The sequence below is a fragment of the Furipterus horrens genome, unplaced genomic scaffold (assembly GCF_987537825.1).
Source record: "Furipterus horrens unplaced genomic scaffold, mFurHor1.1.pri manual_scaffold_4, whole genome shotgun sequence".
Classification (NCBI taxonomy): domain Eukaryota; kingdom Metazoa; phylum Chordata; class Mammalia; order Chiroptera; family Furipteridae; genus Furipterus; species Furipterus horrens.
This window is the reverse complement of record NW_028327174.1, coordinates 195484231-195510816: the sequence shown is the minus strand read 5'-3', so window position 1 is coordinate 195510816 and position 26586 is coordinate 195484231. Positions and strand designations below refer to the sequence as shown.

General features: G+C 58.2%; 1 protein-coding gene and 1 pseudogene across 1 annotated transcript; one reads left to right on the top strand and one right to left on the bottom strand.

Moving 5' to 3' along the window:
- Positions 1-447: 447 nt before the first annotated feature.
- CRB2 (crumbs cell polarity complex component 2) lies at positions 448-21032 on the bottom strand. Its single transcript, XM_090274701.1, has 13 exons — positions 20908-21032; positions 14196-14519; positions 11651-11846; positions 11407-11546; positions 10668-10853; positions 10381-10494; positions 6963-7838; positions 6366-6874; positions 5664-5829; positions 4204-4993; positions 3199-3315; positions 2521-2638; positions 448-745 (listed from the first exon to the last, which is right to left on the bottom strand). The coding sequence occupies exons 1-13, from the start codon at positions 21002-21004 to the stop codon at positions 521-523; spliced, it is 3858 nt and encodes a 1285-aa protein (XP_090130827.1). The 5' UTR covers positions 21005-21032; the 3' UTR covers positions 448-520.
- Positions 21033-26198: 5166 nt separating this feature from the next.
- LOC150013700 (U2 spliceosomal RNA) lies at positions 26199-26323 on the top strand (annotated as a pseudogene).
- The last annotated feature ends 263 nt before the right edge of the window (positions 26324-26586 follow it).

Here is a 26586-nt window from a genome sequence, read left to right as displayed (position 1 = left end):
TTTGGCAGGCCCTGGCCTCCAGGAGGCGTGCAGCCTCAGGTTGCCCTTGCCCCACGGCTGCCCCAGGTTGTCTGTCCCCACAGCCCAGCTGTCCCCTCCGTGGGATGTTTTGTGCCCACTACACAGTCACATGCACACACAGCAAAGATGCGAATGTGCCCATGAGCCCACTCCAGCACACACACCAGTATCTGCAGATCAGCAGTCCCCAGGTGCACACACACACTCCAGGACAGACCCTTGCACTCACGTGTGCCCTGCCCTGCACAGCCACACACCTCGCCAGGCCCCTCTCTGCTGCCCTGAGTGGTCCCCTTTTCCTTAGTCCACAGTGGGACAGACGTGGGGGCTGCCAGCAAAGGAGACACGTCCCCAGCAGGTACCCTGTGCCCTGCAGCAGCTCCCCATGGCCTGGAAGCGGCGGCCACTTCCCTGCAGGCTCCTGGAAGCGGCCTCCTTGGGTATCCAGGTAGAAACTGTCCATGACCTCATGGGTGCTGGAGCTGGTAGCCAGGGAGGCCTAGATGAGTCTCTCCTCGGGCGGCACCTTGAGGACACTGTCCATCTCCAGCCGGGCCCCAGCCACCTCCTGCTGGCTTGGGCTGTAGGTGCCCTCTGACTGGCGGCGCTTTCGGGCTGCCAGAATCCCTGAGAGGAGGCCCAAGAGGAGGAGAAGGAGGCAGGCACAGGCTGCGGGCACTGCCACCTCCAGCAGCGGGAACGGCAGTGGCAGCGGCAGGCCCTTCTGCAAGACAGGCGACAAGGAGGCCTCAGGTGGTGGAGGAGGAGAGGAGAGAGCAGAGGGGGCACAGGACTTGCTCAAAGAAAGTGAGGGTTGGTAACATGCTTCCCCAGGAGATAGCGAGAGGCTCGGCCCTGGGAGTATACAAGCAGGGGCCAGGGAGCCACCTGTCAGAGCCACTGCAAGGGGATTCCTATATGACAAAGGGGTTCCAGCTAGAAAGAGAGAAGACATTTATTGAACACCTAGTCTGAGCTAAGCATGGGAGTTCACAGAAACCACACCCTAACACGATGGAGCAGCAGTGAGAACGCTCCCTCACGTCCCGGGGCACAGGGCTCTGGCCTGTTTTGTTCACTGGTGTTTTCGAAAGGGCCCAGAGCAGTGCCTGCATATGAGGCACTCGGTAAGTAGTAGGTGAGAAAGTAGGCTTTGCCCACATTCCCTAGACATGTGACTAGGTGGTGGCAAGCCAGGGCGGCACTTCATCTGCCCCCAACACCACGCTACCTCCTTCAGCCTCAAACTCCAGCCGAGGCCCTTCTGTCGTTGGCCAAGCTGGGTCTCATCTGGCCGCCTCCTCCCCACAATAAACTCATTCAATCTGAGGGATGGGGAACGGACCCCTCCCCATCCTGCAGGGTGACCTGGTGTTGCAAAGTGTCTATGGAGACCATGCTTAACCCCAAAGCGGGAGGGATCTCAGGCAACAGCCAGAGAGGCTGATGGCTGTGGTGAGCTCAGAATCCAGCAGGGTCTGCCCAGCCCCTGACCATAGAGGCTAGACCAGGCTAGGGGACAGGGGGTCCCCTTTCTCTATCTCCCCTGACTCCCAGGGTGCCTCCATCAAAGATGCTACAAGGCAGCAGTACTGAAGTCCTGGAATCACAGAATTCCAGGATTCCAGAGCCACGGGTCTCACCTCAGCCCACGGGGACTGGGGTCCCAAGCCCCAGCACACGGCCCTGGAGAGGGGTCCCAAGGCTGTAGATAAAAGCTGGTCCAGCCCTGAGTGGGCCCTCACCAGCATGCTCCGCAGGCATTTCTGAGGGAGCTGTAAAGCCATTATCTCCCTCACTCTGGGAAGATGGGCAGGGAGCCAGAGGCTGTAAAAGGTCCACTTGAAAGGAAAAGCAGTCCCCAGAAGCAGAGGAGATTTGCAGGTTTATGACCCTGGCTGCCAGAGAGATCAAGGCCCCTGCCCAGGCTTCCCTGCCCACCGCCCCTCCCTCCCACAGCACCCACTGTGGGCTCACTGCCTGCTCTCCGCCTGCAGGGCCAACTCTGCCCCTTTTGGGGGGTAGGGGGCGGCACAAAGGAGAGATTCAAGTTCAAGCTGCCTGTGGGCCCCTCTTCAGCTGAGATTCCCTCAAGTCAGGGGCTGACCTCAGAAGCCTGGGCTCCTCAAATCTTACTCCAGAACCTTGGCTCAGAAACCCCTGGAGATTACAGGCTCTTGTGTTCACCAACCTAAATCCCAGAATTCCAAGATCCTGTGGACCCTGAATCCTACCCCAGGTCGGACTTGGCAAGCCCAAAGGTTTCACTGCCAGTCCCCGGAAGGGGAATGATGGAGGCCCCCAGCCTCTCCCCAGAGTGAAAGTGCCTCCTGTGTGGGGCATGGGAGAGACCTGAGTCGTCCCTGCTGCTGCCCATTCCATAACAAGTTGATCCAAGAACAGGTGCGGTACACCGCGTCCCCCCCACCCCCCACCGCCCACCAGCATCCTCTGATGAAGTCCAAAACGGGGAGCCCCAACCCCTCCATTACAACTCACCACCACTTCACAGAACTGGCCAGAGAACCTCCTGCTGCAGATACATTCATACACCCCAGCAACTGCCCGGCAGGTGCCCCCATTCAAGCAGGGGGTAGTTTCACAGGAGTTCTGGCACCTGGGAGGCAGAGAAGAGGGTTGGGGTGCAGGAAACTGCTTCCCCCCATCCCTTGTTCCCCCAGCTGCTTTATTTAGCTCCCCAAACCCCCTTCACAGGCATCAAAGCTCAGCCATTCACTGGTCCCACCTGGCTGGGCCTGGCCAGGTGCAGAGGCTCAATGGGGTCTCCGTCAGCCACCACCCATGGTTGCCCCAGCGTTCATGACTGCGAATAGCCTTCACTCCACCGGAAGCACCAGAGAGCCTGTGTAGAGGCCCCAGGGTACTGACTCCTGGTGTGGAGTGGGCTCAGGACCTGCCCCTTTACAGCACCCCCCACCCCCACCCCAGACAGTCCCGACGCAGGTGGCCTCTGCAAGGGACTCCAAGAAGCCCCTCCAGGCAACTACATCCCTACAGGTGTCTGCATAACAGAGGATGGTCTTGGAAGCCCCCGGAAGTGACAAAGGTGGATGGTCTGGCACTGTGATGACAGGGCTCAGAAGGTGAGTACCCCACTTCGCCCGCCCTGCCCAGTTCTCCATACTTGCCGGCCCACCTCCCAGCCCCCAAGCCCACCTCTGGCCAGCAAAGCCCTCCTGGCAGCTGCAGTTGGCACCTCGAGGCCCACCCTCACATGGGCTGCCATCGAGGCAGGTGATGTTGAGGCTGCATTCCTCTGGCAGGACAGGCCACCTGGGGAGAAGGCACAGAGCTGGACTGGGGGCAGGACGCCTGGGGCCTGCCCACCCCTATCCGTGACCACAGGCCAGCTGATCCTCTGTGTTGTCATCTGTGGAGTTCAGGGCCCACCTCCTATAGTCCCTGATATCAGTCATGGAAGTAGTGTCCTAGGTGGAAGGGATGGGACACACAGCTGTCACTCTGTGCTCCAGCCACCACCCCCACCCCGAGGGGGAAAACCTCAAGACCCAGGCTGGGCATCTTTTCCCGTGGCCCAGTCCTTTGAGAAGCTGACAAAATGGAAAAAGGATTCTCCTCGGAACAAAAGCAGATTCTTAATCATAAAACTAGGGCCTGACATTCAGGAGGCGGGGCATGGGGGAGAGAGGGGAAGTCAGTCCTCGGCCAGACAACCTTCCATGAGCTTGCCTCCAAAGGGAGTGGGGGTGTCAAAGCCAGAATGGAGAGGGGACTGTCTCATCCTGCGCCCGACCCACAGGACCAGGGCGAGCGAACATCAGTGGTGGTGGCTGAGTAGGGAAGCCTCAATCAAGGTTTTCTTCCAAGACCAGCTCTGGGTTCCCCACCCCCCCACAGCCACACAAGAGGGCTGTTTATCTGAAATTCAGATTTATTTGAGTGTCCTGTATTTTATCTGGCAAATCTAGGGGGCTGTGGTTCCCCTTCATAATGAGGGTACCGAGGCTCAGAGGAGAGGAGGGACTGGCCCACAGACCCAGTGCATCCCATCCGCGGCTTGCTAGCAGATTCTCTGCCCTACCCACCGCCCCAGGGGTCCTCCACTCCCAGCCCACCTCTCGCCTTTCAGGTCTGCAAACAGACACCTGCCCCGAGTCACCTACGGAGCCGCGGAACCCGGCTGCCCCTAGCCGTGCGCACCTGCAGCGCGGGCCCGCGAAGCCTGGCGGGCAGTAGCAGTCGAAGTGACCGTCGGGGCGCACGTGGCAGCGGCCGCGGACGCAAGGAGCCGAGCGACACGGGTCCGCGCGGGCCTCACAGCGCTGGCCCTCCCAGCCCGGGCCGCAGGTGCAGGCGAAGGCGTCGAACAGGTCGTGGCAGGCGCCGCCGTGCAGACAGGGCCAGGAGACACACACGGGCTCGCTGTGGCAGCCGAGGCGCGGGGCTGGCGCTCCGGGCCAGGCCAAAAAGTGTTCTCGGGACCCATGGGCGGCGCCGGGCCGCGGGCGCGCCAGGGGCAGCGGGAGGCCGCCGAGCGCCACGCGGCCCAGGCAGCCGGTGAAGTTCTCGGCCAGCAGAATGCGCGTAGCGCTGGGGCCGCGCAGGAATGCCAAGTCGCCGGCCAGGCCACGCAGCGCCATGGGCGTCGCCGCACCGTCCAGCCACAGCAGCCAGCGCGATGCAACGGCTGCGGGGCGTTCCATGGCCAGGAGCACGCGGTGCCAGGCACCGTCGGCCACGCGCGGCCCGGGCGCAGGCAGCACCGCACTCGGCAGGCCACGGCCGCTACGCACAATGGCCGCCAACGAGCCGTTGCGTACCGCCAGCCACACAGACTCTGCGAGGGCACCCGCGGTGGCGCGCAGTAGCCCAGCCTCAGGGTCGCGCGTGCGAAAAGCAAGCGAGAGACCGCTGAGCTCGCGCTCTAACGATGCGTTGTGTCCGCTGAATGAGACCGGAGGGCCCTCCCGGAACGTGGCTTCCGCCACACCTGCGGGGAGAGGGAGTGTCGGTGATTGCCTACCGGCACCCACCCAACCGGGAGCACCCTATCCTCCAGGGCGCAGGCCAAGCAATAATAACCGCTCCAAAAATCTGCTGCCCCTTTCTGTCCTTGCTCTAGGTGAAGCTGCCTTGTCTTATCCCTGAGGCTTACTCTTCACTACAGTAAATCATCCTTTTTAAATGCAGGTTTTTTCAATGTTGATCATGCATTTTAATGAAATGCAGTCAGCTTTTAAAAACGCTAATCAACTTCTTTCTCCAGCTTAAAATCCTCAAGTGGCACCCCGCTGCCCTTGGGAAAAAGTCCTGAGCTGCCTGCCCTAGCATTCAAGGCTTCTGGCAACATTTCTAACCCAATACCTGTACCTATACTTGTGTTTCAATTGTTCTTATAAACCTCAGGGCCTTTGCACATGTTCTTGACCCTCCCTGACATGTCCTTCCCTATACCATGTCAGAGTCTTATTTAACCTTGAAAATATAGCAAATGTTCTCTTCCTCCAGCACGCTTGCCCCTCTGGATGCTGTGCCCCAACTACCCTGGGCTAAAACTGTTGGCATCCTGGTCTACTATGAGCCCTGAGCTTAGGGGTGGGATCTAACCAATCGTGGGTGTTTAGCACCCAGCATGTGGACTGCCCAGGGCACACACTCACACACAAAGCCACCGGGGACCTCCTCGCAGGTAGCAGGTGGGAGGCAAGGCTGGCCAGGACACCACAGCTGCTGGGCACACGTGGGCCCTGTAAAGTTGGCAGGGCAGGTGCAGTGGAAGTCATTCCAGGTGACCAGGCAAGTTCCGCCATTGAGGCAGGGGTCAGGCTGTAGGAGAATCAGGACAGGGATTGGCCTGGGCCCGCGGAGGCATCACCCCACCATAGCCACACTGCAGCGGTTCTTAGTTTAGCACCTACTACAGACACATTACCTCCTCACAAAAAAGAGAGGGAGTTGCTATTATCTCTATTTTACAGACAAGGAAACTGAGGCAGGGAGAGGAGAAGCCACTTGCCTGAGTCACTCAGCCAGGAAATAAAGGAGCTGGAGTTCACGCCCAGGCTATTCCAGTTCCAGAGCTGGTGCTCTGTTCATGAGCTAAGGGGGTCCCTGTCTCTCCCCACCCCCCAAACGGTTCCTGCATAAAGGTTTAGCAGCCCTTGCCTAGATCGGGGTGTGTGCCTCAGAGCAGGACTGGGAGGGAGGTAAGGGGGCCACCGGAGGGAGGGCAAGAGCAGCTGGGCCAGAGAGGAGGTGAACATGAATGAGTGCTTCACTGCCTCTCTAACAGCGGGACCTTGGGCAGGGAGCTTTCTTCACCAGGAGAAAGACATGCCAACCGAGAGATGCAGGCTACTCACACTACACGTGTCCTCCGACACACAGCCCATGGTCAGGTTCCAGGACTGCCTGCTGCCCAGCTCTCTGGGCTGGCTTGAGTTCCCCGGTGGCGGTGGAAAGAAGGGGAGGTGGAGGTCATTGAGTCGCAGGTCCTGGAGGCAGCCTCGGAAGGGCCCGCCCCAGGGCTGGGCATCAGCAGGGAGGAGTCTCCCACCTACATGCACCTGCTGCCTCAAGCCCTGTAGCTGGTCAGACCCGAAGCTGAGCGTCACCAGGTGGCGGCGCCCATCGTTCCAGGGCCCAGGAAGCACCAGAGCAGGGCTGCCCAGCACCTCGGCCCGGACCTGGCCCTCACTCAGGAACACTGTCAGGACAGCTGCTGAGTCGTTGGCAAGTTGGAGCAGCAGGCCAGCAGGTTCCCGTGTGCGAAGGAGGAAGGACACAGTGAGGTTGGGGCCCGGCAGCTGGTGGACCAGGAAGGACGCAGAGCTAAGGGTGCCACCCAAGCCAAACGTGGCAGCAGGAACCTCTGCAGGGAAAGAGGGTGCCAGGCATGAGGCCTGTGGGCTGGGGGAAGGCGGAGCCTCTGCCCTGGGCGCACTTGGCTCACTCCTCACCATCCACACATGTGGGACCGCTATAGGGCCGGGGGCAGTCACAGTAGAAGTGAGTCCACAGGTCCACGCAGGCCCCTCCGTGGGCACAGGGTGGAGGCTGACACTGCTCATGGCGCTTGCAGCCCAGGAGGACATTCTCCCCAAGATCTTCAGGCAGCAGGAGGTGCCCATCCACGTGTACATCCTGGAGGCAGCCTGCAAAGGCCATGCCACCCAGCAGGACAGAGCAGAACTCGGCAGGCGGCCTGGCTGTGGAAAAAGGAGCCGGGACCACAGAACTAGAGGCCACGCAGAGCTGGACAGGGCAGCCCTCATGCCAGAGCCGCAGCTCCAGGACCCCTAGGCCAAGTGTCACCTCCACTCGATGCCACTGGCCATCATTTAGGGCCAGGTCTGGCAGCCTCAGGACAAGTACAATGTCGCCGTGGCTCCAGAGTGTGGCCTGCAGTGTGGCCGCTGCCAGTGCCAGCTCCAGCTCCAAGCTGTCCTGGGTGTCAGTGCGAGAGGCCAAGGTACCAGCAGGGAGCGTGGTGCGAAATCTCAGGGCCAGACCCAGGGAGACACCAGCTGGCACTGATACGCGCACAGGGTTCCCAGCCACCACAGAGAAGGTGGTATTCTGGCCACAAGAAGGTCCGTGGGTACCAGCTGGGCAGTGGCAGACGTAGCTGTGGACTCCAGTCTCGAAGGTCGGGATGCAGGTAGCAGCTGGTGGGCAGGCGTGGCCCTGGCAGCCCGTGAGCTGCACAGAACAGTCACGCCCACCCCAAGCCTCTGGGCACTGGCAGAGGTAGCCTGCCACGATGTCATTACAGGTCCCGCCATGCAGGCAAGGCTCCGACAGGCATTCGTCCACATCTTCCTGACACGTCACGCCTTCGGGAGAGACCAGGCCGAGGCTCAGCACCCAAGCCCAGAACCACAGTCTCAGCCCAGAGCTTACATGGTTCTTGGGACTGTGACCTCAGTACCTGCCAACCAAACCAATTCCCAATTCCCGACAGATTTTCATGGTCCCCTAAAGTCCCCAGAGGCTGGAACCCAGGATACCCCTTTCTCTGCTATGTCTGGTGAGTCTCTGAGCCCTGTGGAGTCTATGCCCTAAACACTCTCCAATCTGCCTTTTCTCTCACCCCACGTCTCCTGCCTCACCCCTCGCTGGGCCACAGTCTAGCTTCCCGCTGTCTGCCTGACTTCAGAACCCCCTCTACCATCCATCTCTACAAGCAGCCAGAGAACTACTTCTAAAGATCACCTGGCCAGCTTTCTCTGCTGCTTAAGGTCTCAGCCTGACATTTGAGATAGCCCATGGGCTGGACCCTAGCAGTCACTCAAATCTCAACCCTGCTCCCTACAGACCTTGAACTGCCTGTTCCTCCAAGCTTCTTCTGAAAAGTCCTGCCTCTGGGGCTTTGCTCATACTTTCCCTCTCCTTGGAATGCTTCGTCCTTCCTTACCCTGCCTTTCAAACTCCTACTCATCCTACAAAGCCAGGAGGCTTCCTCTGACTCCCAACCCCAAACTACTGTGGAACTCCCAACTCCTTGCCCCCTTCCAGGCACAGCACCCCAACACCCTGTATGGAAAGTACCCGTTTGCACCGCTGAGATCTCCTCCGGGGGCCTGAGTATGGCACTGATACCCAGTAAGGGCCCAGCATGGCTTTTATGGACAGTGATGAAATGGAGGAGTGAGTGGACGTGGGTGTATGCATCTGTGGCGCTCCAAGTAGTCCCCGGGCTCTAATCTCCCAGTCCCTCTGCCCTAGGGTCCCCACCCAGGCTGTGAAGGGACCACCTCCCCTTCCCTCCAAGAGCTCCCACACCAGGTGCTCTGGCCCCAGCTTGGGTCAAGAGGCCACAGCCCAATTCCAGCTCAGGCAGAGCCTCCACAAAACAACCAAGGCCAGCCCTGCTCCCATACGCCAGCTGGAGGAACCTAGATCCAAAGAAGCCAGCCCACTAATGCAAGTCCCCTTCTGGCGACGGCTAGGCCCACCTCCCCTGCCCAAAGCCCCCATTCCCCATACCTGCCAGGAGCCACAGGCCCCCTAGGAAGGTCCACAGAGCCCGCAGCCCCATTGCATTTCCCCAGGTGTCCGAGAGTGCTGGGCGGGCACGGAGGCTGGGGAGCAGAGCTCCCCACCGGGTCCGGCCACCTCCTTCAGAGCCAGCTCAGGAATGCCAGGCTCCGGCCTCGCCCATGCCAAGCACAACCCAAAGGGAGCGTGGGTATGGCCAGTGGCAAGGAGCCCAGCCCCACAGCCGGGATTCCCCCTCCTGGTCTCTGACCTTAGAGATCTGACCTCGCTGTCACCCATCAGCTGAGTTCAGCTCCTGCTGCTGCTGGGGAGCCTGAGGGGATGACACTCCCTCTCTACAGCCTCCATGGCTTCATCTGTGAGATGAGGATTTAAACCCCCACCTCATGGAGCTGTGATGAAGGGGTAACAAAATGCACAGAGCATGCTCTTCAAAGGCAGGGCATGTTTGGTGGACCCACTGTGTGCCAGGCACCCACAAGGCAGGACTCGGGAACCACAGCCCATGGGAGCAGAAGATGGTCCACTTAAGGGTGGAGACACTGAGTCCCAGTGTCTTTGGGTGGGTGAAGGGTAGAGGGGATGGGTGATCACCACCCCTTTCCCCAGGGCGTGGGAGCCTGTGCCCAGGAGCCCAGGCAGGAGGAGGAGGCAATGTGCCTGAGCAGGAATGTGGGCGGTGTGGGGGAAGTGTCACAGGCATTCCAGAGGGAACAGGGACACTCAGCGAGTAAGGACTGCCTTGGGATCACCAGTGTCCGCATGGGAGCATGTCTGTGTCAGAGCATTTGGTGTACCCAAGGCAGAGAGACGTTTTCTGTACCCCCAACTCTTGCTTAACAGGGCCCAGCTCCCCAAAGGTCAAGCTCATCCTTCTCCAGACACTGCCCCCAGCTACCCATAATGCCGCCCCCTTTACCTTCTCTGTCCTGGCCAAAGCGCCTCTGTCCTTCCTGCGGGCCCCTAGGCTTCTGCCCTGCCCTTTGATGTCAGGTGTCTAGGGTTCTCTTTGCCCATCTCGCCAAAGGATCTTCCAGACAACCTCAGCCGCCCGTGACCCCAGCTGCCAGGATTACCCTCCTGACCCCCAGTCTGACTCCCGCCCAGGCCACAACGCTGGGCCCCAGCTCCTGCCCAGGCTCCTTCTGGGAGTGCTCCACAGACCCTCCGACTCGGTGAACGAAGCTGAGAAATCCAGCCGGCATCCCTGACCCCTTCCATTCATACCCAGATAACCCTCAGGATCTGCAGAGTGACCCTCCTAAATAGTTCTCAAACTGATTGGTTACCTCCATTCCCACCTCCAAAGCCCAGGTCCCAGCTCAGCCCTAACTTGGCTGTCACCTGGGCCACTGTGCCCACCCCACCCCCAAGCACCTGTGTAGCCATTTGGACAGTGACACTGAAAGCCACTGGGCAGGTCCTGGCAGCGGCCCCCACTGAGGCATGGCGCTGAAGCACACTCGTCCACGTCCACGCTGCAGTCATCCCCTGCAAGAGGCGCAGCTGTGGTTCCCACCTATGGCCTCAGCACCAGACGACCTGGAAGGGCTCACTTTACAGCTGGACAGACTGAGGCCCGAAGAAAGGCGCTTGAACCCATCCCTCCCGGCGCCCTTGGACACTGGCGGACCTGCTGCCCTGGAAGTGGGTAGGGAGCTCACCCTCAAAGCCCGGAGGGCAGCGGCATAGGAAGCCGGCGGCATGGCGGAAGCTGAAGGCGCCGGGGAAGGCGGCCTGGGCCCCTCCATAGAGGGCCGGGTCGGAGCGCTGCAGGCACTGGCCGCCGTGCTGGCAGGGGCCCGCCGCACACTCGTCCTCGTCCACTTCGCACTGCTCGCCGCTGTAGCCTGGGGGCACACACACATGGACATCAGGTCGCAAGGAGTCCTCAGGCTGCACCCCACCCCCACCCCACAGATGCCATGCCAGGCCACTAGCCCAGAGCCAAGTCGGGACAACAGTTCAGAATATGGTCGCGCATCTCAGAAGAGAGGGAGGCACATCAGCATCAACGGCGGTAGGAATGAGCACAGCAGCCTTAATCAGCTCAGCATCACCTTACTAGTGTTGCCAGTAGAAGTGAGCACTTTGCATGTGCCAGGCCACGTGCCAAGGCTTCATGGGCATTACGCCTCTACTCTCTCTCAACCCGGGAGCACGTGCTGTGATTAACCCTATTTTGCAGGTAAGGAGACTGACACTCAGAGACGTTGCAATCGGATGCACGCACCGTACTTGATCCACTGACGGCGCGTGCACACAGGAGTACAAGGAGCCCGCCGCACCAGGCCGCGCCGGCCCATCAGCCTGCGCCTGCGTCCGCGCGCCCGCACGTACACGCGCCGGAAGCACGCACGCACTCACACGCGCGCGCACGCACGCATGCGCACATGCACGCACCTGGCCAGCAGAGGCAGCGGAAGCTCCCAAGGCCCTCGAAACAGGAAGCATTGTGCGCGCAGGGCGCTGAAGCGCACTCCAGCACCTCCTGCTCGCAGCGCACGCCCTCGTAGCCCGTGTCCGCGCAGTCGCACCGGAACCTGGAGCGGAGCACGCACTACTGGGCTGCAGCCCCCTGCCTCCACTGCCTCCCCCGACCCACCGTGCAGCCTTCCCAGCTTCGGGCACTGGGCCGCGCGCTCACCCGTTGACCAGGTCGTGGCACACGCCCCCGTGCTCGCATGGCTGGCTCTGGCACTCGTCCAGGTCCAGCTGGCAGCTGGCACCCCCGTAGCCTGGCCTGCACACGCAGCGGTAGGAGCCCACGCCGTCCAGGCACGAGCCCCCGTGCAGGCAGGGCGCAGAGGCACACTCGTCCACCTCCAACTCGCAGTTCACACCTGGACAGGGTCGGAGACAAGGACACAGGCAGGTCACCCAGAGGGAGGGCGAAAGAAGCCGAGTGAGGCCTGCTCACACCAGTCCCAGCTACAAGGAGCAGAAGGTGAGGGTCCACAGAGAGAACCTGCCCGTTCCTTCCTCACAGCGGTGTTTCTCGCAACAGCAGTGGTAACAGGGTAGAAACAAGATAGGCATCCCTGCTCCCTTGAGCTCACGGGTATTAGACTGGGAGATGCACAGTAAGTCAGTGTTAACTAAATGAGGACTGATTTTTAATTATGATAAGCTCGACAGTGCAAAAGTACTGGGTTCTGTGAAAGCAAGAGCCAGGATCTTGGCCTGGGGGGGAGTCAGGGAAAGCTTCTTAGAAGAAGAGCCTTTTGAAGGACCAGGGTGGGTGTTACTAGACTAGGATAGGGGGCTGTTTGAGCAGTTGGGTTCCAGAGAGACTGTTGGTCAAGACCTGCTTGGGGTCGGACATGATGCCCTCTGCAGGGCACATGAAGCTAGAGAGCTAAGGGAGAGTGGAGGAGGTGAGGCAGGGGTGCAGGGTGGTTGGGCCTTGGAGGGCGGGGTAACACAATCTGGGCTTACCCTAAAACTTTTGAGCAGCTGAGTTAGGTGGTCCTATTTGCATGTTAAAAGGCTCACTCTGCTGGCTTTGAAGAGGGTGTGAGGACATACTGAGAGAGGAACATGTCCCAGCAGGAGATGCTGTAGTAGGGTAAGCAGCCCCTTCTGGTTTCCCCTGCATTGTCTTTTAAAACTGAATGTTCAGGTCCCAGGAACCGCCTCAGTCCTGGGCAACACCCAGAGGGTTGGGTGGTTCTCGGGGGTGGGGGCTGTGGAGCTGAAGGGAGATGAGGAATTCATCCCAGGGTGGAAATGTACTGCACACTTCATCTTGGAGCGCACATGTCACTGTAGACTCCAGTGGCCCTGCCGCAGCCCCTAAGTGGGATTGGTCATGGGGAATGATGATTGGTCATGGGGCCAGGGGCCCAGCTGGCTCCAGCAGGAATCTTACCCCCTTCCCGGCTCAGTGAGCACAAAACACAGCCCCTCCTTCCTGTGACCCCACACTCCTCCTGCCCTGGCCCCACTCCTGTCCTCTGTGCCAGGGGGAGCCAGGCCCAGGCCGCCTGGAATCCCTACCTCCCCCGCCTGGCTGGGAACGGAAGGAGGAGCAGAGAAATGAGTCACACAGACACTGCCCCCACTCACATCTCACCCAGAAAGCATTCCCCAGGGCGTCTGAGCACCATGCATCCGGGCGCGTGCACACCTGCTGGCACTCACACACACGGCGTTTTAGCACAGAGGCATTCAGGGAGCCCAGACACCTGCACACACTGACAGACACACAGGCCCTTCACGTGACCTCACTCACACATACACAACTAACTTATCCAGAAACCAAGGCTCTGAAAGACACATGGAACCCGTTTCCAGAGTCCATCTTCACCTGTGCGCCGAGACCTGCCTTTTCATTATAAGCACTGTCCCTTGGAACCCAGCCCCCCCATCTATACTCCTTGCTCTGAGGTGACCTCAAACTGCCCTGTGCCCTCAGAGATTTCTGAATCCAGAGCATCTGTAATGCAGGCTCCCAAGCGCCCTAGACCTGGCCTCCTTCCAGATCTGTCCCCAGTTGTGCCCTCCTTCCCAGCTTCTAGGCAGTCACTTCGGTGGCTTTTGCCTTGGAGCACAGATGAGACTGGGACAGGGCCAAACTCTGGAGGAAGAAAGTAGCGTTTTCTCAGTGCCCCCCCACTTGGATATACATTATTCCCGACTTTCCACTGGAGACCGCAGGGGCCCCTGCGGTACGTCTGCCTTACAGTTTGAATGAGACCACCATTACGACCTGAACCATACCAGGGGTGTTTATACTCTAGAATCATCAGCTGATCTGACAGTGTCTGCACCACAGCCCGACACAGGTCTGGAGTCAGTAGAAGTGAGAAATACTGCCTAGATGTGTACTCGTTAAAGCCAGACCAGGCGTGCCAGCACTCTAGTCCCACCTGAAGTGTGTGAGGGGTGTCTCCACTCCCAGCCCATACGGAACTCTAGAAGGGACTGAACTAACCTGTGTCCGGTGCCTTTTTGTGCCAGGCACCGTACCGGCATGTGCTCATTCACACTCACCCAGAGCTGCCAGATCAGCCTGAGAGGCATCAGGTCTGTAGCAAGATCTGGAGAGGCTATACCCATGAGCTGCCAGGGTGCGCAGAAAGGTCGGGGCTGTCGATACTGAAGTCAGAGCTGAATTCGTGACTTCACACCCTGAGCCACTGACAGGATCGATATCATAGACCTCCTCTGGGCACCGCCGGGGCCATTACCTGCATAGTCAAGGGGGCAGTGGCATTCGTATCGATCGGCCAGGTTGTGGCAGGTCGCCCCATGGAGGCAGGGCCGGGACGCACACTCATCGATGTCCAACTCGCATCGTGGGCCCTGGAACCCGGGCACACAGTAGCAGCGGAAGTCATTGGGATCTGGACCCTGGGGCACACACAGAGCGCCGTGGTAGCAGGGCTGGGTGGCACAGCCCCGGGGCTCTATAGGCATGCAGGTGTAGCTGCCACTCTCCGTAGCCTGGCACTCGGTCCCTGGAGCGCATGGGTCTGAGGCACAGGCCCTCGGGGTCTCAGCAGGCACTGTTCCTGTAGAGAGAGGAGACAGGGTGGGCAGGGGCTACCAGGCACTCCCCTCCCCACACACGCTCACCCCCAGACCCCAGAGCCAGAAACAGCAGGGGTCTGTCACCCTCTGTAGGATGGAGGGTGGGCCAGGGGCTGTACAAGCCAGGCATGCTGCACACATCTACACCTGGAAGTGGGGCTAGTTTCAGGAGTGCCTCCATGACAGAGAAGTAGGACCTGGGAAGCCAGGCTCCCCACTCAGGTTAGCGAGCGGTCCCCCTACAGCGCCCCTTTGAGGCAGGCTTTGCCGTGCCCATTTTACAAGAGGCTACACTGAAGCTCAGGAGGGAAAGTGAGGACTTGCCTGAGACCACACAGCAAGTTAGTGCTGGGACAGCCTCCCAGGTCTGCCCACTAGTCTCAGCCCCACTGGGGAGGGGGTCTCCTTGCGTCTCCCATCTATAGCCCACTTTCTCCCAGAAGGCCCAGGACGGGGATCTTCCCACTGCCCCCTCCACCACTCCTGCTGGGGGTCTGGTAACCCCATCCCTGTGTGAAATTGAAGATGGAGAACTTCAAAGGCCCTTCTCCCCCCCCCCCCCCCAACTCCCCACCCCACCCTGCTGCCCTGGGAGCTTCTCACAGGAGCCCTGGCCCATACTGTGTCCCTATCAGCAAATGCTTGAGCAGCCAGCCTGGCTAGGGTCACGGTACAGGGCAAGTATTGAGACCCGCTGACTGAACCCCTGGCCGTGGCCACCATGCTGCCTGCACCTTGCCCAGCTCCCTCTGTTAGAGGATTGCCTACTGATCTGAAAGCCAAGCCAGGTAGAGCCAGCCTCCCTCCCTCCCTGCCTCCCCACCTGTCTGTGTAATTTTGGGATAAGAACTTGGGCTTTGCAGTAAGACAGCCATGGGTTAGATCCCAGCTCATTTACTAGCTCTCAGACCTTGGGCCATTTTCCTATGGAGCTCGGTTCCCAGTCTGAAAAGGGGATGCTGACAGTCCGAGTGTCATAGGATAAGTCAGGATTCAGAGCCTCAGGAACTGCAGTCAGGTGCCTATTGTAGGGACTCAGTAAGTGATGGGGAGGGAGAGCCGCCCACAAGAAGGAGCCCCCCACACACACCTGGGGCTCTGAGAGGTGCCCCTTCTCCAATCAAGTTGTCATCCAGACACTAACCAGGCCCTGCACTTCCCCTCCCCCACCCCGGTGAAGACCCCCAGATAAGGCTTGGCAGCCTCTCAGGCGTCATCTGCATTCCACAAGGCAGGGCTGTCCACTGGCTGACCCCCACCCTTCCCAGACAGGGCTGAGCACAATGGGGGACGGGGAGATGGAAACACTGACCAGTAAACAGACTTAGGGCAAGAGCCCAGCTGTCACCCCACCCAGAGCACCTGGCACAGCTCAGCATGGGCTCGCTCACTCCCAGACCCAAACTGGGGACCCTACTGTGCACACAGGGCCGGGCATATGGCAGGGGGCAGAGGCTCTCAAATACTGTCAGACCAGATGACCTTCTAGGGCCAGGGGGTCCACATACCCTCGCTGTCCACCGTTCCTGTAGCTCAGGGCACCCAGCCCCAGCCCCTCCCCCAAGCCTGGCCGTAGGGGCGAGGGCAGGGGTGTCTGAGCCTCTCGGAAGGGCTAACAGACAGCCCGTCGTTCTTCTCCCCACTCTGAGTGGCTGGGTCCCCTAGGCTCGATGCTGTGATGGGGGTGGGGAGGAGATCTGATGGGGGTGGGAGGAAGTTGAGCTCCCTCACCTAAGGAACAGGTTTGGGTGTCATACAGACCCGGCTTGGGGTGCAAATGGTGCCCACCTCATGGGGTGTTGTCAGGAGCCACCGAGGTTATACGAGTGAAGCCCTGGCACCCAGCGGGCCCTCAGTGAGGATCTGGTCATTATAATTGGGGTCCCTCAACCCAGCCCAGCTCAGGAAGAAGAGCACAGTAATCAGAGCTCCCCCCTGAAGGGCCCTGGCTGCTGGGGCCTGTGCCATTTTATCCCAACAAGGCGCAGTCCCTTGTCTGTGTGGCTCAAGGGACCCCACCCCAGTCAGGAGCTCTGCCCCTGGTCCAGAGCCCTTTCGGAGCAGATGGGACCAGGTTGGGTACACAGCACCTGGAGGAGTGGGGAAGGCAGGTGCAGATGGGCTGTGGCCCTAAATGACAGCGCCCCAGGAGATGAGGCCTGCCCCCTGGGAGGGAGTAGTTCTTGTCAGAGCCTGGCAGAGAGGGAGGGAGCTGCCTGTCCCGGGAGGCATGCAGTAGCCCCAAGAGCCTGCCTGTCACCTCAGTTAATCTTCGCCTTCACCTGAGGAGGAGGGCGTACTGTTACTCCAGTGTCACAGCTGAGGAAAGAGGCTCAGGGGTGAAGCACAGTCCCACAGCCCATGCCGGGTTGGAGGCCAAAGCCAGGTCTGCCTGCTGCAGAGCCTCCAGTTTCCAGAGCCCAGCCCCCTCTGGCTGTATTAGGAATACCCATTCCCGGGCCCCGCTCCACACCAAGAGATTGAGAACCACTGGGCCCAGAGCCTGAGAGTCTGCATTGCAGCACGCTCCCTGGGGGTCTCTTTGTACCATGAGGCTCTGGAACTGCTGACCTCGCGTTCTCTCTCTCTCCCAGGAGCTCGCACAGGGCTCAGGGAAGGAGAAGTAAGGACAGAGGAGAGGCCCTCCCAGCGGCCAGGCTGGAGGGGCGGGGCCTGTTGCCAGGGTGATGAGGGGCCTGTGCTTATCTTTACAAATCCCTCCTGACCTCTCAGGCCGCCTGGGAAGACCTGGCAGGGGAGGGATTAACTAACCTTGCCCCTCCCCTTGGACCTGCTGCCCACCCTGAGAAGGCCCAGAACCCACTGCTGGGAATGGAAGGGAAACCTCTCTGTGGACAGGACAGGATTGCAGCAAAGGCACTGGTTACTGAGTGTGTACTATGTGCTCCAGGCTGTGCTACACACCTTGCATCTGTTGTTACATTATTACATTACTTTAAACCAGAAGACATGGGTGGTGTTAGAAAACCGTGTTTCTAATTCAGAGATCATAAACCTGCCCAGGATCATCCCTCAAAAAGCCAAGAAGTAGATCGATTGTCTCCTGATGTCCCGCAGGTCCTCACGTCTCGAGGTGCATGCGAAATCCCCACTCCTGCCATCATTATGCTGCGTTCTAGCCCAGCCAGCCACCCCGGCGCGTGCGTGCGTGCGTGCGTGTGTGTCTGAAGGCTTGCACAAGCATAAGCATGCAGGTTCCAGCATCTGCTTGGGCAGTATGGCTGGTCCTCCCTGTCTGCCTGGACCCTGGCTGTTAGCGATCCGCTGGGCTTCAGGCCTCACTCCGTGCTTGGCAACTCCTACTTTCCAGGCACTTCTAACAAGCCTAGTGATAAGTGACAGCAACATGAGCATTGCCTCCCGAGGGTGGATTTTGGGACCTTTCTTTCTCGTCTTGATAAGGCAAGAGGATTTTTTTAAAGAAGCGACCCAACGACGCTGGGTGCTGAGTGCACAGTGCAGTATACAGGTGATGGGTCATAGAACTGCACACTTGAAACCTATACAGTTTTATTAACCAATGTCACCCCAATACATTTAATAAAAAAAAAGATTTTTTTAAGATTTCATCTAAAAGTCAAAGGGAAAAAATTTTACAGAGAAAGGGCCCATGATCTAGTAGGGGTGGGAGCGCCTCGCAGAAGGGAAATGTTCATCTCCTCAATAGGCTCTGGGACGAGACTCAGGAACAGCGCAGGGTAGAAATATTCTTTTACACGTGTTTACCCCTGACGTTAAAAGGCATAATTTTGGTAACCGTAACCACAACAGTAATGTTGGGGATTCTCGTCCTACACCGTTCCCGGCGCTGGAACATCCTAGCATTTCCAAACCCTGGTCTCGGCCCTGGGGCCAGGTAGGCACTTCCCACAGTGAGAGTCGGATGGAGCAGGTGGGGTCCCGGCCTGCCGACTGACCGGCCTCTGGTAATTATTTATTTCCCTTTTAACTACAACTCGGCCTCTGTCTTCTCTCTAAAGTTTCCTTTGAAATGGGATTCCATGCCAAAGCTAAGTTGAAGAACCAGGACATGTTCTCATTAGATCTTGCAGGCCCTTGGGGTTAGCTGGTGTGTCCCTTTAGACAGGTACAGAAAAGAAATGTGACTTTACATCAGCTAGTACCAGAGTCTGCTGTGACATCCTGGCCCTGCCACCCACTCACTCTGACTCGGGGAAAGTTACTGACGCGCTATTTCCTCCTCTGCAAACTGAGGGTATCAGGGCTGTAGTGAGAGTAAAACTTGACCATGTTAGTCCAGGAGCACTGGCCACGGAGCAGCCGATGCTTTTATTCTTTCGTCAGCAAGTCTTTTCTTGGGGCAAACACTGACCAGTAGGTCCTGGTCCTGGGTCACATGTGTGCAGTTCTTGCTCCCTGCCTCTGTCCTGCAGGCTCCCACCCAGCTCTGGTGGAGGAGGGGCTGGACTCGGGGACTCGACTACCACCCCTTTGTCAGCCTGGCTCCCAGGGTGTTTGGGGAGCAGGAGGGATTTGAGAGCCCAACATGTTCCATTGTACTCCAAGATGCTTAGTCCTCTCCTAGCAACCAGTGGGGCCTTTGTGGCAGAGTGGGCTCAGATGGAGGGGCCAAGCTCAGGGCCTGGCAGGGGTGGGCTGCAGAGCCAGGAGCCTGGGGCCTCCAGAACCACCGTGCCCTCTGGGATGGAGCTTTTCAAGTGATATAGTCCCCAGCCCCTCTCCTCCTGGCAGTCAGGCTTGGGGTACCGGCATCCAGAAGTACTCATGCCTGTAGTGCCCCTGCTCCAGCTTTTAGGGATCCCCAGGAAGGGGTCCCCTGTGCAGAAATCACAGGGCAAGGCTGCCCTCAGAGACCCCAGCAGGGTCGTGTAGGGTGAGTGTGTCTGTATGAGCCTGTTCCCTTCTGTAGCATCAATCCACTCTCTGCCTTGAGGTTCACATAAATGTGTATTTGAATGTGAATGCACACATGTTGACATGTGTGCATTGGTATGTGCAGGCACTTGCGGGTGCATGTGAGTGTGTGTGTTGGGTCTACATGAGCCTGTGCACACCTGTTCATGTGGTGTGTACCCTTGTGCATGCCACACCAGTGTGCAGCTGTGTGTGTATGTGCACAGCTGTGACTTGTATGTGCAAGTGCGGGTGTGCATTTGTGTGTGTGCACATGCATTTATGTGTGTGAAGTGTAAGACACCAGGCCCACAAACGAGGGTTTCTTGTCCCTTGGTGCAGAGAGTAGGCTCCAGCTCCTCTCATGAGCCCCAGATTTGCGTGGGGGACCCAGCCCATAGGCCCCCATTCTTCCCTGAGCCTTGGTTTCCTCTACTGCAAAATGGGGTCCTTACCTTCCCCAGGGGCCCTATGGAGAGGAGGAGACAAAGGCTTTGTGAGCCAGACCCCATGAGAGGCCAGAGGAAGGGGTGTAGGGGGACTTGACCCCACACCCCAGAGTCTAAGAGGTGGGGGTTCCCCTAGCCACAGTGGAGCCCAAGCCACCCGCCTCCTTGGTTCCCTCCTCCAGCAGTGGCAGTGGGGGCAGGGGCCTTTCCAGGCCTGGCCCTAGTAGTCATAGTGACCAAGACAAAGCGTCCCCCAGACTCCCCCACCCCACCCCCAGGAAGAATTCCAGGCCTGCGCATGCACACGCACGTGAATCCACTTGGACAAAAGCAAAATGTGCTTGGTGGATGGAGTCTGGCTTCAGGGAGCCCTTTCAGCTCCGTCTGGAAATGCCTGGGAGGGGGTCTGAGAGCCTAGCCACCCCCCAGGGACTCTAGAGCACCTGCAGCCCCCCAGTGTAGGCAGGGCTAGGGCACAAATGTACTCCCCTGGGTCTCCCTTCCATTCTTCCACCCAGTCCACTAGACTGGGGTCTGCTGCTCCCATTTTGGGCTCTCATGGCACAGTCCAACCCACTGGACAACTTACACCCCACAACTCACGCCAGAACGCAGCCCGGCACACTCAGGAAGCCTCAGACACAACTCAGCCTCACCTGGTACAGCTCCTCCTACTCCACAACCTTAACACACCCCCACCTGCACCCCACAGCCCAGCTCTCCCAGCCCCAACACCCCTCCCAGGACACAGCCCACCCCATTACCCAGATCACAGCTGGCCCACAAGCCTCCTCGCAAAGGCCCCCCAACACGCAACAGCCCCAAGTCCCAGGACGCAATGGCCCCCACCCAAGTTCCAGGGGCCCTAAGCAGCACATTCCTCTACAGCCCATGGCTCAGGCCTGCACCCCAGCCCTACAGTTGGGCCAGCGCCCACAGGGACAGCCCCAGGGCCTGGGGTATCTGCTTTGGGAGACAGACTCTGTCCCAGGTCTCCCCCACCAAGGCTTGTGCTCCAACTCACCGGCCAGGAGGGCGAGCGCAGGGGCCCAGGGCAGCAGCAGCAGCAAGAAAGGGGCTGGGAGCCTGGGGTCCGGGGTCCCCAGACAGGCCAGCGCCATGGCAGCACGCTGTGCTCTGCCGCTATGGGAACAGGCAGCCTGGCCGGCTGTGTACCCCCCTCTCCCTCCAACCAGCACTAATGCCGTGGACAGAGGCCCGGCCCCGCCCTCCCTCCTCTCCCGCCTCCTCCCCCAACCCAGGCCCTCCCAAGCTGCTCCACCTCCAGGAGGGCTCTGGAGGAGGGGTCTGACCCTCCCGGTCTTCCCGAGGCCCCGGACTCCAGACGGGGTGAGGGCCGCCAGGGGTCTGACCTCACGTCAGTGCCCACCGCTCTCTCCCTCCTGACACCCCCACCCCCTTGTCCACCCACCTCTCAGGCTGTGCTGCCTCAGCCTCCTCAGAGAAATGTCTATTCTGTGGGGCCTTCTCGCCAGATGAGGCCGCTCCCGGTCCCCCCCGCCCCCCCGTCCTCAGTTATCCCACCCCGCTGGAGTACCCCCAGCCCAGGCCTGAGCGTCCAGTGGCCCCCAGACCTCCTGTGTTGGCTCTGAAGCCCCAGGTCCTCCCACTTGGCTCCCACCTGAGCAAGGGACCCCCATGGTGCTGCCCGATGCCCCCTTGCCCTCTCCACCTTCTGTCAACCACAGCTCCTGGCAGCTCTTCCTTCGCAGTGTCTCAGCTCCTCTTCACTGCCACACACAGCCCCTCCCACCATGGCCCTCAGGAGGGGGCCCCTGTCTCTCCCAACCCTCACCACCCCCCTCCCAGCCATTTCTCCCCTTGCCCTAGCCCTCCCCTGCTGTGTGCAGCTCCAGACACCTCACTAGTTTAAGGTGGCCGTCCTGCTGAAGGGCGGCGCTAACTGAGCGAGCGGTCCTGCTCCCGCACTGGGAGTCGTCCTTGTTGTCTGCCCTCGCAGTCTCCTGCTGCACTTGATGTTTGCTCTCTCCAGGCTGCAGAGGGCCTTGTTTGGGTGGAGAGCAGGAGTCCTTCAGGGGACCTGGACTCAGGAATCCAAATCCAGCTCATCTCAAAGCCCCTACAACATTAGAAAACAGCCCGTTCTCCGCCTGCCCTCAGCCCCCGGGGAGGAAGAATCCCGTGCCCCTCAGCTAAGCAGGTCCAGGTTTGAGCCTAGTTCCACCCATTGCAGAGTGACCTCAGCACAGGACTTCCTTCTCTGGGCCTCAGTTTCCCCGTCTGTAAAACGGGAGTGATAACAGTTCCCACCATTAAGGCCTGTTTTTCACAGCTTCAGTTACCTGTGGTCAACGCAGTCTGAAAACACTAAGTCGAAAATCCAAGAAAGAATCCCTAAGTTTCAAATCGTGTGCCGTTCTGAGTACCTCACCTCATCTCGCACTTAGGCACCGTGTCATCTCACATCGTCACCAGAAGGGTGAGTACAATAAGGTGTTTCACAGTAAGGTATGGAAGAGACGCCACATTTACGTAACTTATTGCAGTATATTGTTCTGATCTGTTTTATTAGTAGTTACTGTTGTTACTCTCTTAAGGTGCCTACTTTAAAAATTAAATGTTATCCTAGGCATGTCTGTATAGGAAAAAACAGTGTCTATAGGTTTCGTTACCATCCGCGGTTTCAGGCACCCACTGGCAGCTTGGACCGCATTCCCTGTGATTAGGGTGGACTGCTGTAGGGATCTGAGGTGACAATGCAGGTTCTCTTCATTCTGCTTTTCAGACGTTCCCAAGAGATCCAAGAAGCCCCTGGGGTGGGGGCGGGCCGGGGGATGGCAAGGCTCCCACAGCCCGTGGAGTCTCAATATGCAGACGCAAGCACGGAGCTTTTACAAGGAGCGCCAGATTAGAAGGGCACCAGCCAGGTCGAACCCATCCAAGCCCCGCCCGCCAGCCCCTGTCCCTCAGCCGCCATACGCCACCTTGTGGCCAAACGTGGGACCACCTTCAGCCCTGACCTCCCCGGGACTCTGGAGGCCTTCCATGCTGTCACCCACTCCCTCCAGGGTTCTGGCCTCGCCTCCCTCCTGCCTTCCTCCCTTCCTTGCTTTTCTCCCCAAATGCTAGGGTGTGGCAGGGTCTTCTCCCAGACTCCAGCCCTGCTCACATGCCCACACCCAGGCTCTCTCAGGAGCCCTCTGCCAGTGAATCTTAAGCCTGTTTCAACTCCCCCTCAGCAACAAGTATCTTGTGTCACCCTGAAGTGAAATGGCATACATGTGCATATAATTCCCAAAGGAAAACCAAGGCTCTAACTAAATTGTCAGAGCAAGTCATTAGAGGCTCGTGGTAAAGCGCACAGACGCTGGTTCAAATATTGGCTTCTGCGCTTCCCAGCTGTGTGACCTTGGGTAAGTCACTTAACCTCTCTGTGTCTCAGTTAACTCCCCAGTAAAAAAAGGGATTATTTTCTACGCAGCACTTTACTACATAGAGTTGTTATGAGGATTAAATGAGTAATTATTCATGAAGCATTTAGAACAGTGACTGGCACATGTTAAGAGCTAAGTGAGTTTTGGTTAAACTAATAAGGAAACTAATTTAAGATGATATATATTTCAAGTAGTAAATACTTTTACTGACTCCACTAGGAGACATCATAAAATAATGAGAAGCTTGTGCCTACCCATAGAAGCCCCTGAATGCAACAGCCGCAATGCAGACTTATAAAGAGAATGTCAAGTTGGCAACTCAAACACCATGGTGGCGTTGACATTAAGTATATAATTCTTCAGTATTATGACAACTCTGGGGAAGCTTCTGAACAAGAGTAAGAGCAATCTTTCTTCAATTTACATGGAAGTTGTATTTCTAGCAAATTCAGCGTATGCTAAAATTTAGAGCATTCATGCAAAAATGCTCTCTGTGTTTATATGCGAGACTTGAGCTTGCTCAGACACTTACAAACAGGTCTTTTTTTCCTATACACGAATGTCTAGCAGGACATTTCAAAGTCAAGTGGCATTCTTTGTGCTCTCAGGGACTGTTGGGCACATCCCGGGCCCCACCCACTAAATGCCAGTGGTGCCCCCTCCCTCCAGTCATGAAAACTGAAAGCATCCCTGTCCCCACCCAAAACTGAGCCCAGGAGACCATGGGTTCCACACCAACTGCCAGAGGGAGTTTTCCAAATCCTGCATTGTGTCTCCTGCCTGTTAACTCCTAGGTACCCTCAGGCCAAGTCCACATTCCTTAGCCTGATACCCAGAGTCCCCATAATCGAGGCTCCTGTTTCCTCCCTGCCCCACGGAGCAAATCCACACCATCACCCCAGCCGCTCCCCTACCATCTGCACATGCAGACAGGGCATGTTGCAGGTGACAAATACACAGGAGGGCCATTCAGCCCTGGCCGTTGGGAAGCTTACATCTAGCGGAATGATAGACACATGAACTTTGCTGGGAGCCGCTTGCTCAGAACCTGGTGGGGGTCCAAAGGACACAGAGGTCGGTTGCCAGACAGCAGTTTCCCAGAAGAGATAGGGCCTTGGAGAGTGAATAGGTGGCAGAAGGCAACCTGGCTGCAGACGCAGCGTGGGCCAGGGTCACGTGTGAGAGAGGGCATCATGCCTTCAGCGACTGCAGGCGGGCGAATGTTACCTGTGGGCCGAATGTGAAGGGTCTGTGATCAGAGGTGAGGCTGTCAGCAGAGGATAGGTAGTGCAGAGCTTGTGAGGTGTCGAGGAGACTGGGCCCCGTCCCAGAGGCACTGGGGAGCTATGGAAGGTGTTAAAGCAGGGGGTGACACAGTCAGGTGTGCACGCAGCAGTGTCTCCTGGGGAGGAGTCGGGGAGGTGCACTGCAGAAGACAAAGGTAGAAGGACTCCAGGGAAAGGTCAAAGGTCTGAATCAGGACAGGGGAGGGTGGAGAGCAGGGGCGGGCATTTGTGGGGCCGAAACAACAGAACTTGGTATCTGCTGGGGCTGAGAAGGAGGGAGAAAGCCAGAGCACACCCCAGCAAACCAGCTTGGTGAATCCCCAAGGTTGAAGATGGAGACTGGAGCTGTCTGGATAGCTTAGGGATGGTCTGGACAAACTCTGTCCTCCCTAAAGGACAGGCTGCAAGCCCCTCTGGAAACACTAGAGGGAGCTCCAGGATAGGATAGGCTCCCGCCTCCCGCCTGCAGCCTGTCTCCACCCCATCCCAGAGGGGCAGAGAACCCATTGCACCACTCAGATGTAGGCTCTGGGGGACCTGCGAGGTCCCAGACCAAGTCCAGTGGCTATTCGGGCCACCTCGTCCTCCAGCCACCAGGTCTGTAGGTCAGGGGGTGGGGAGAATTTCTTGAGCTAGGAGTAGGTGGGGGCAGGGACTGCAGGCAAGAAGTACTGATAGCTTATCCTGCCTGTCTCACCCTGTGCCCTCCCTTCTAACCCCGCCCCCAGGAGAAGATGAATGGCCACCAAGGGTCACACCAGAGTCGCCTGGCCACAACACCCATCCCAGCCAGAACTGCTGCCCCAGTGAGGGATAGAAACGGACCAGAGTTCCCCAAGTTAGGCTAGCAAACAAACTGGAAGAGTGCAAGTGACCTTTCTAATACTGTCACCCTTCCTACAAAACGAGGTAGGAGGAACTTCCCATGAGCCACCTCCCTACATCACCTGGAGCCCCCAGGTGGAGGACACAGCATTCCTGACAGAGGCACAGCCACAGACCCAGAGGCAGGATCAGGAGTGTGGCCAGAGTGCAGGGAGCAGGAGGGGCCTGGGACGACAGGGAGAATGGGGGCACCATTAGAGAGCCAGGCGCGCCTCCCACTGGACGGCAAAGGGAGCCTTGGCTGGCCTGCCGCGGGCAAAGCCCGGACTGGGCGGCATTGGCGCTTGCTAAGGAGCTCCAGCTGCAGAGGGGCGTGGTGGAATTACGGTGTTTGGGAAAGGGTTGTGTCTACATGGTGCAATCTTTTAAATTTTTATGAAAACAAAAAATGAACAACGAATGCAGACACTGAAACAAGAAATCCATTTCCTTTTAAATTTGATGGAGAGCAAATCCAAGCCCAAAATAACGCCAGCAGGATTTTAATGACCTGTAACCCAGCGGCCCACAAAACCATCAGCACTGACTTCAAGCTACCTCTGCAGCTGAGCCAGGAATCCTGAATCTAGAGCCCATTTGAACAACAGTCATTATTGCCACATGGGGAAACTGAGGCTTAGCTGGGGGCAGACTAACCCGAGGTCACACGGCAAAGTCAGAACTGGAACAATCTCCTGACTCCCAAGCTTGGGCCTCTCTCTGTTTACTGTGTACATATATAACACACAATCGCTTCTCGGCCTTTTGGCTAAGATCAAGTGTAGTATCTGTTCTTATCAGTTTAATATAACACACACACAACACACATCACATACTCTGCATACCATACACATGTACCACATATGCACACTACATACTGTAACACAGGAAATGCTCTCCAAACTCAGGTATACATATACTGTATACATACAAGATTCCACAGATGCACAGATTAGCTAACACACACGTACACTTGCCTGGCTAGAAGTATGCAGACATCCACACGATGCCCCCAGAGCACCTAAATACACACACAAACATACATACACAGATGCTGCCACACACAGGCAAATCAGATCACTCCAAATCCCAGTACCCAAATATATGCAGACACCTGCACAGGACACACACACACAT

Coding starts and splice junctions, on each gene's coding strand:
- CRB2 (XM_090274701.1), bottom strand. CDS start 21,004: ATGGCGCTGGCCTGTCTGGGGACCCCGGACCCCAGGCTCCCAGCCCCT. Junction 11,547..11,650: donor TGCCACGACCTGGTCAACGG/GTGAGCGCGCGG, acceptor GCTCCGCTCCAG/GTTCCGGTGCGACTGCGCGG. Junction 2,639..3,198: donor GAGGGCTTTGCTGGCCAGAG/GTGGGCTTGGGG, acceptor TCTGCCTCCCAG/GTGCCAGAACTCCTGTGAAA.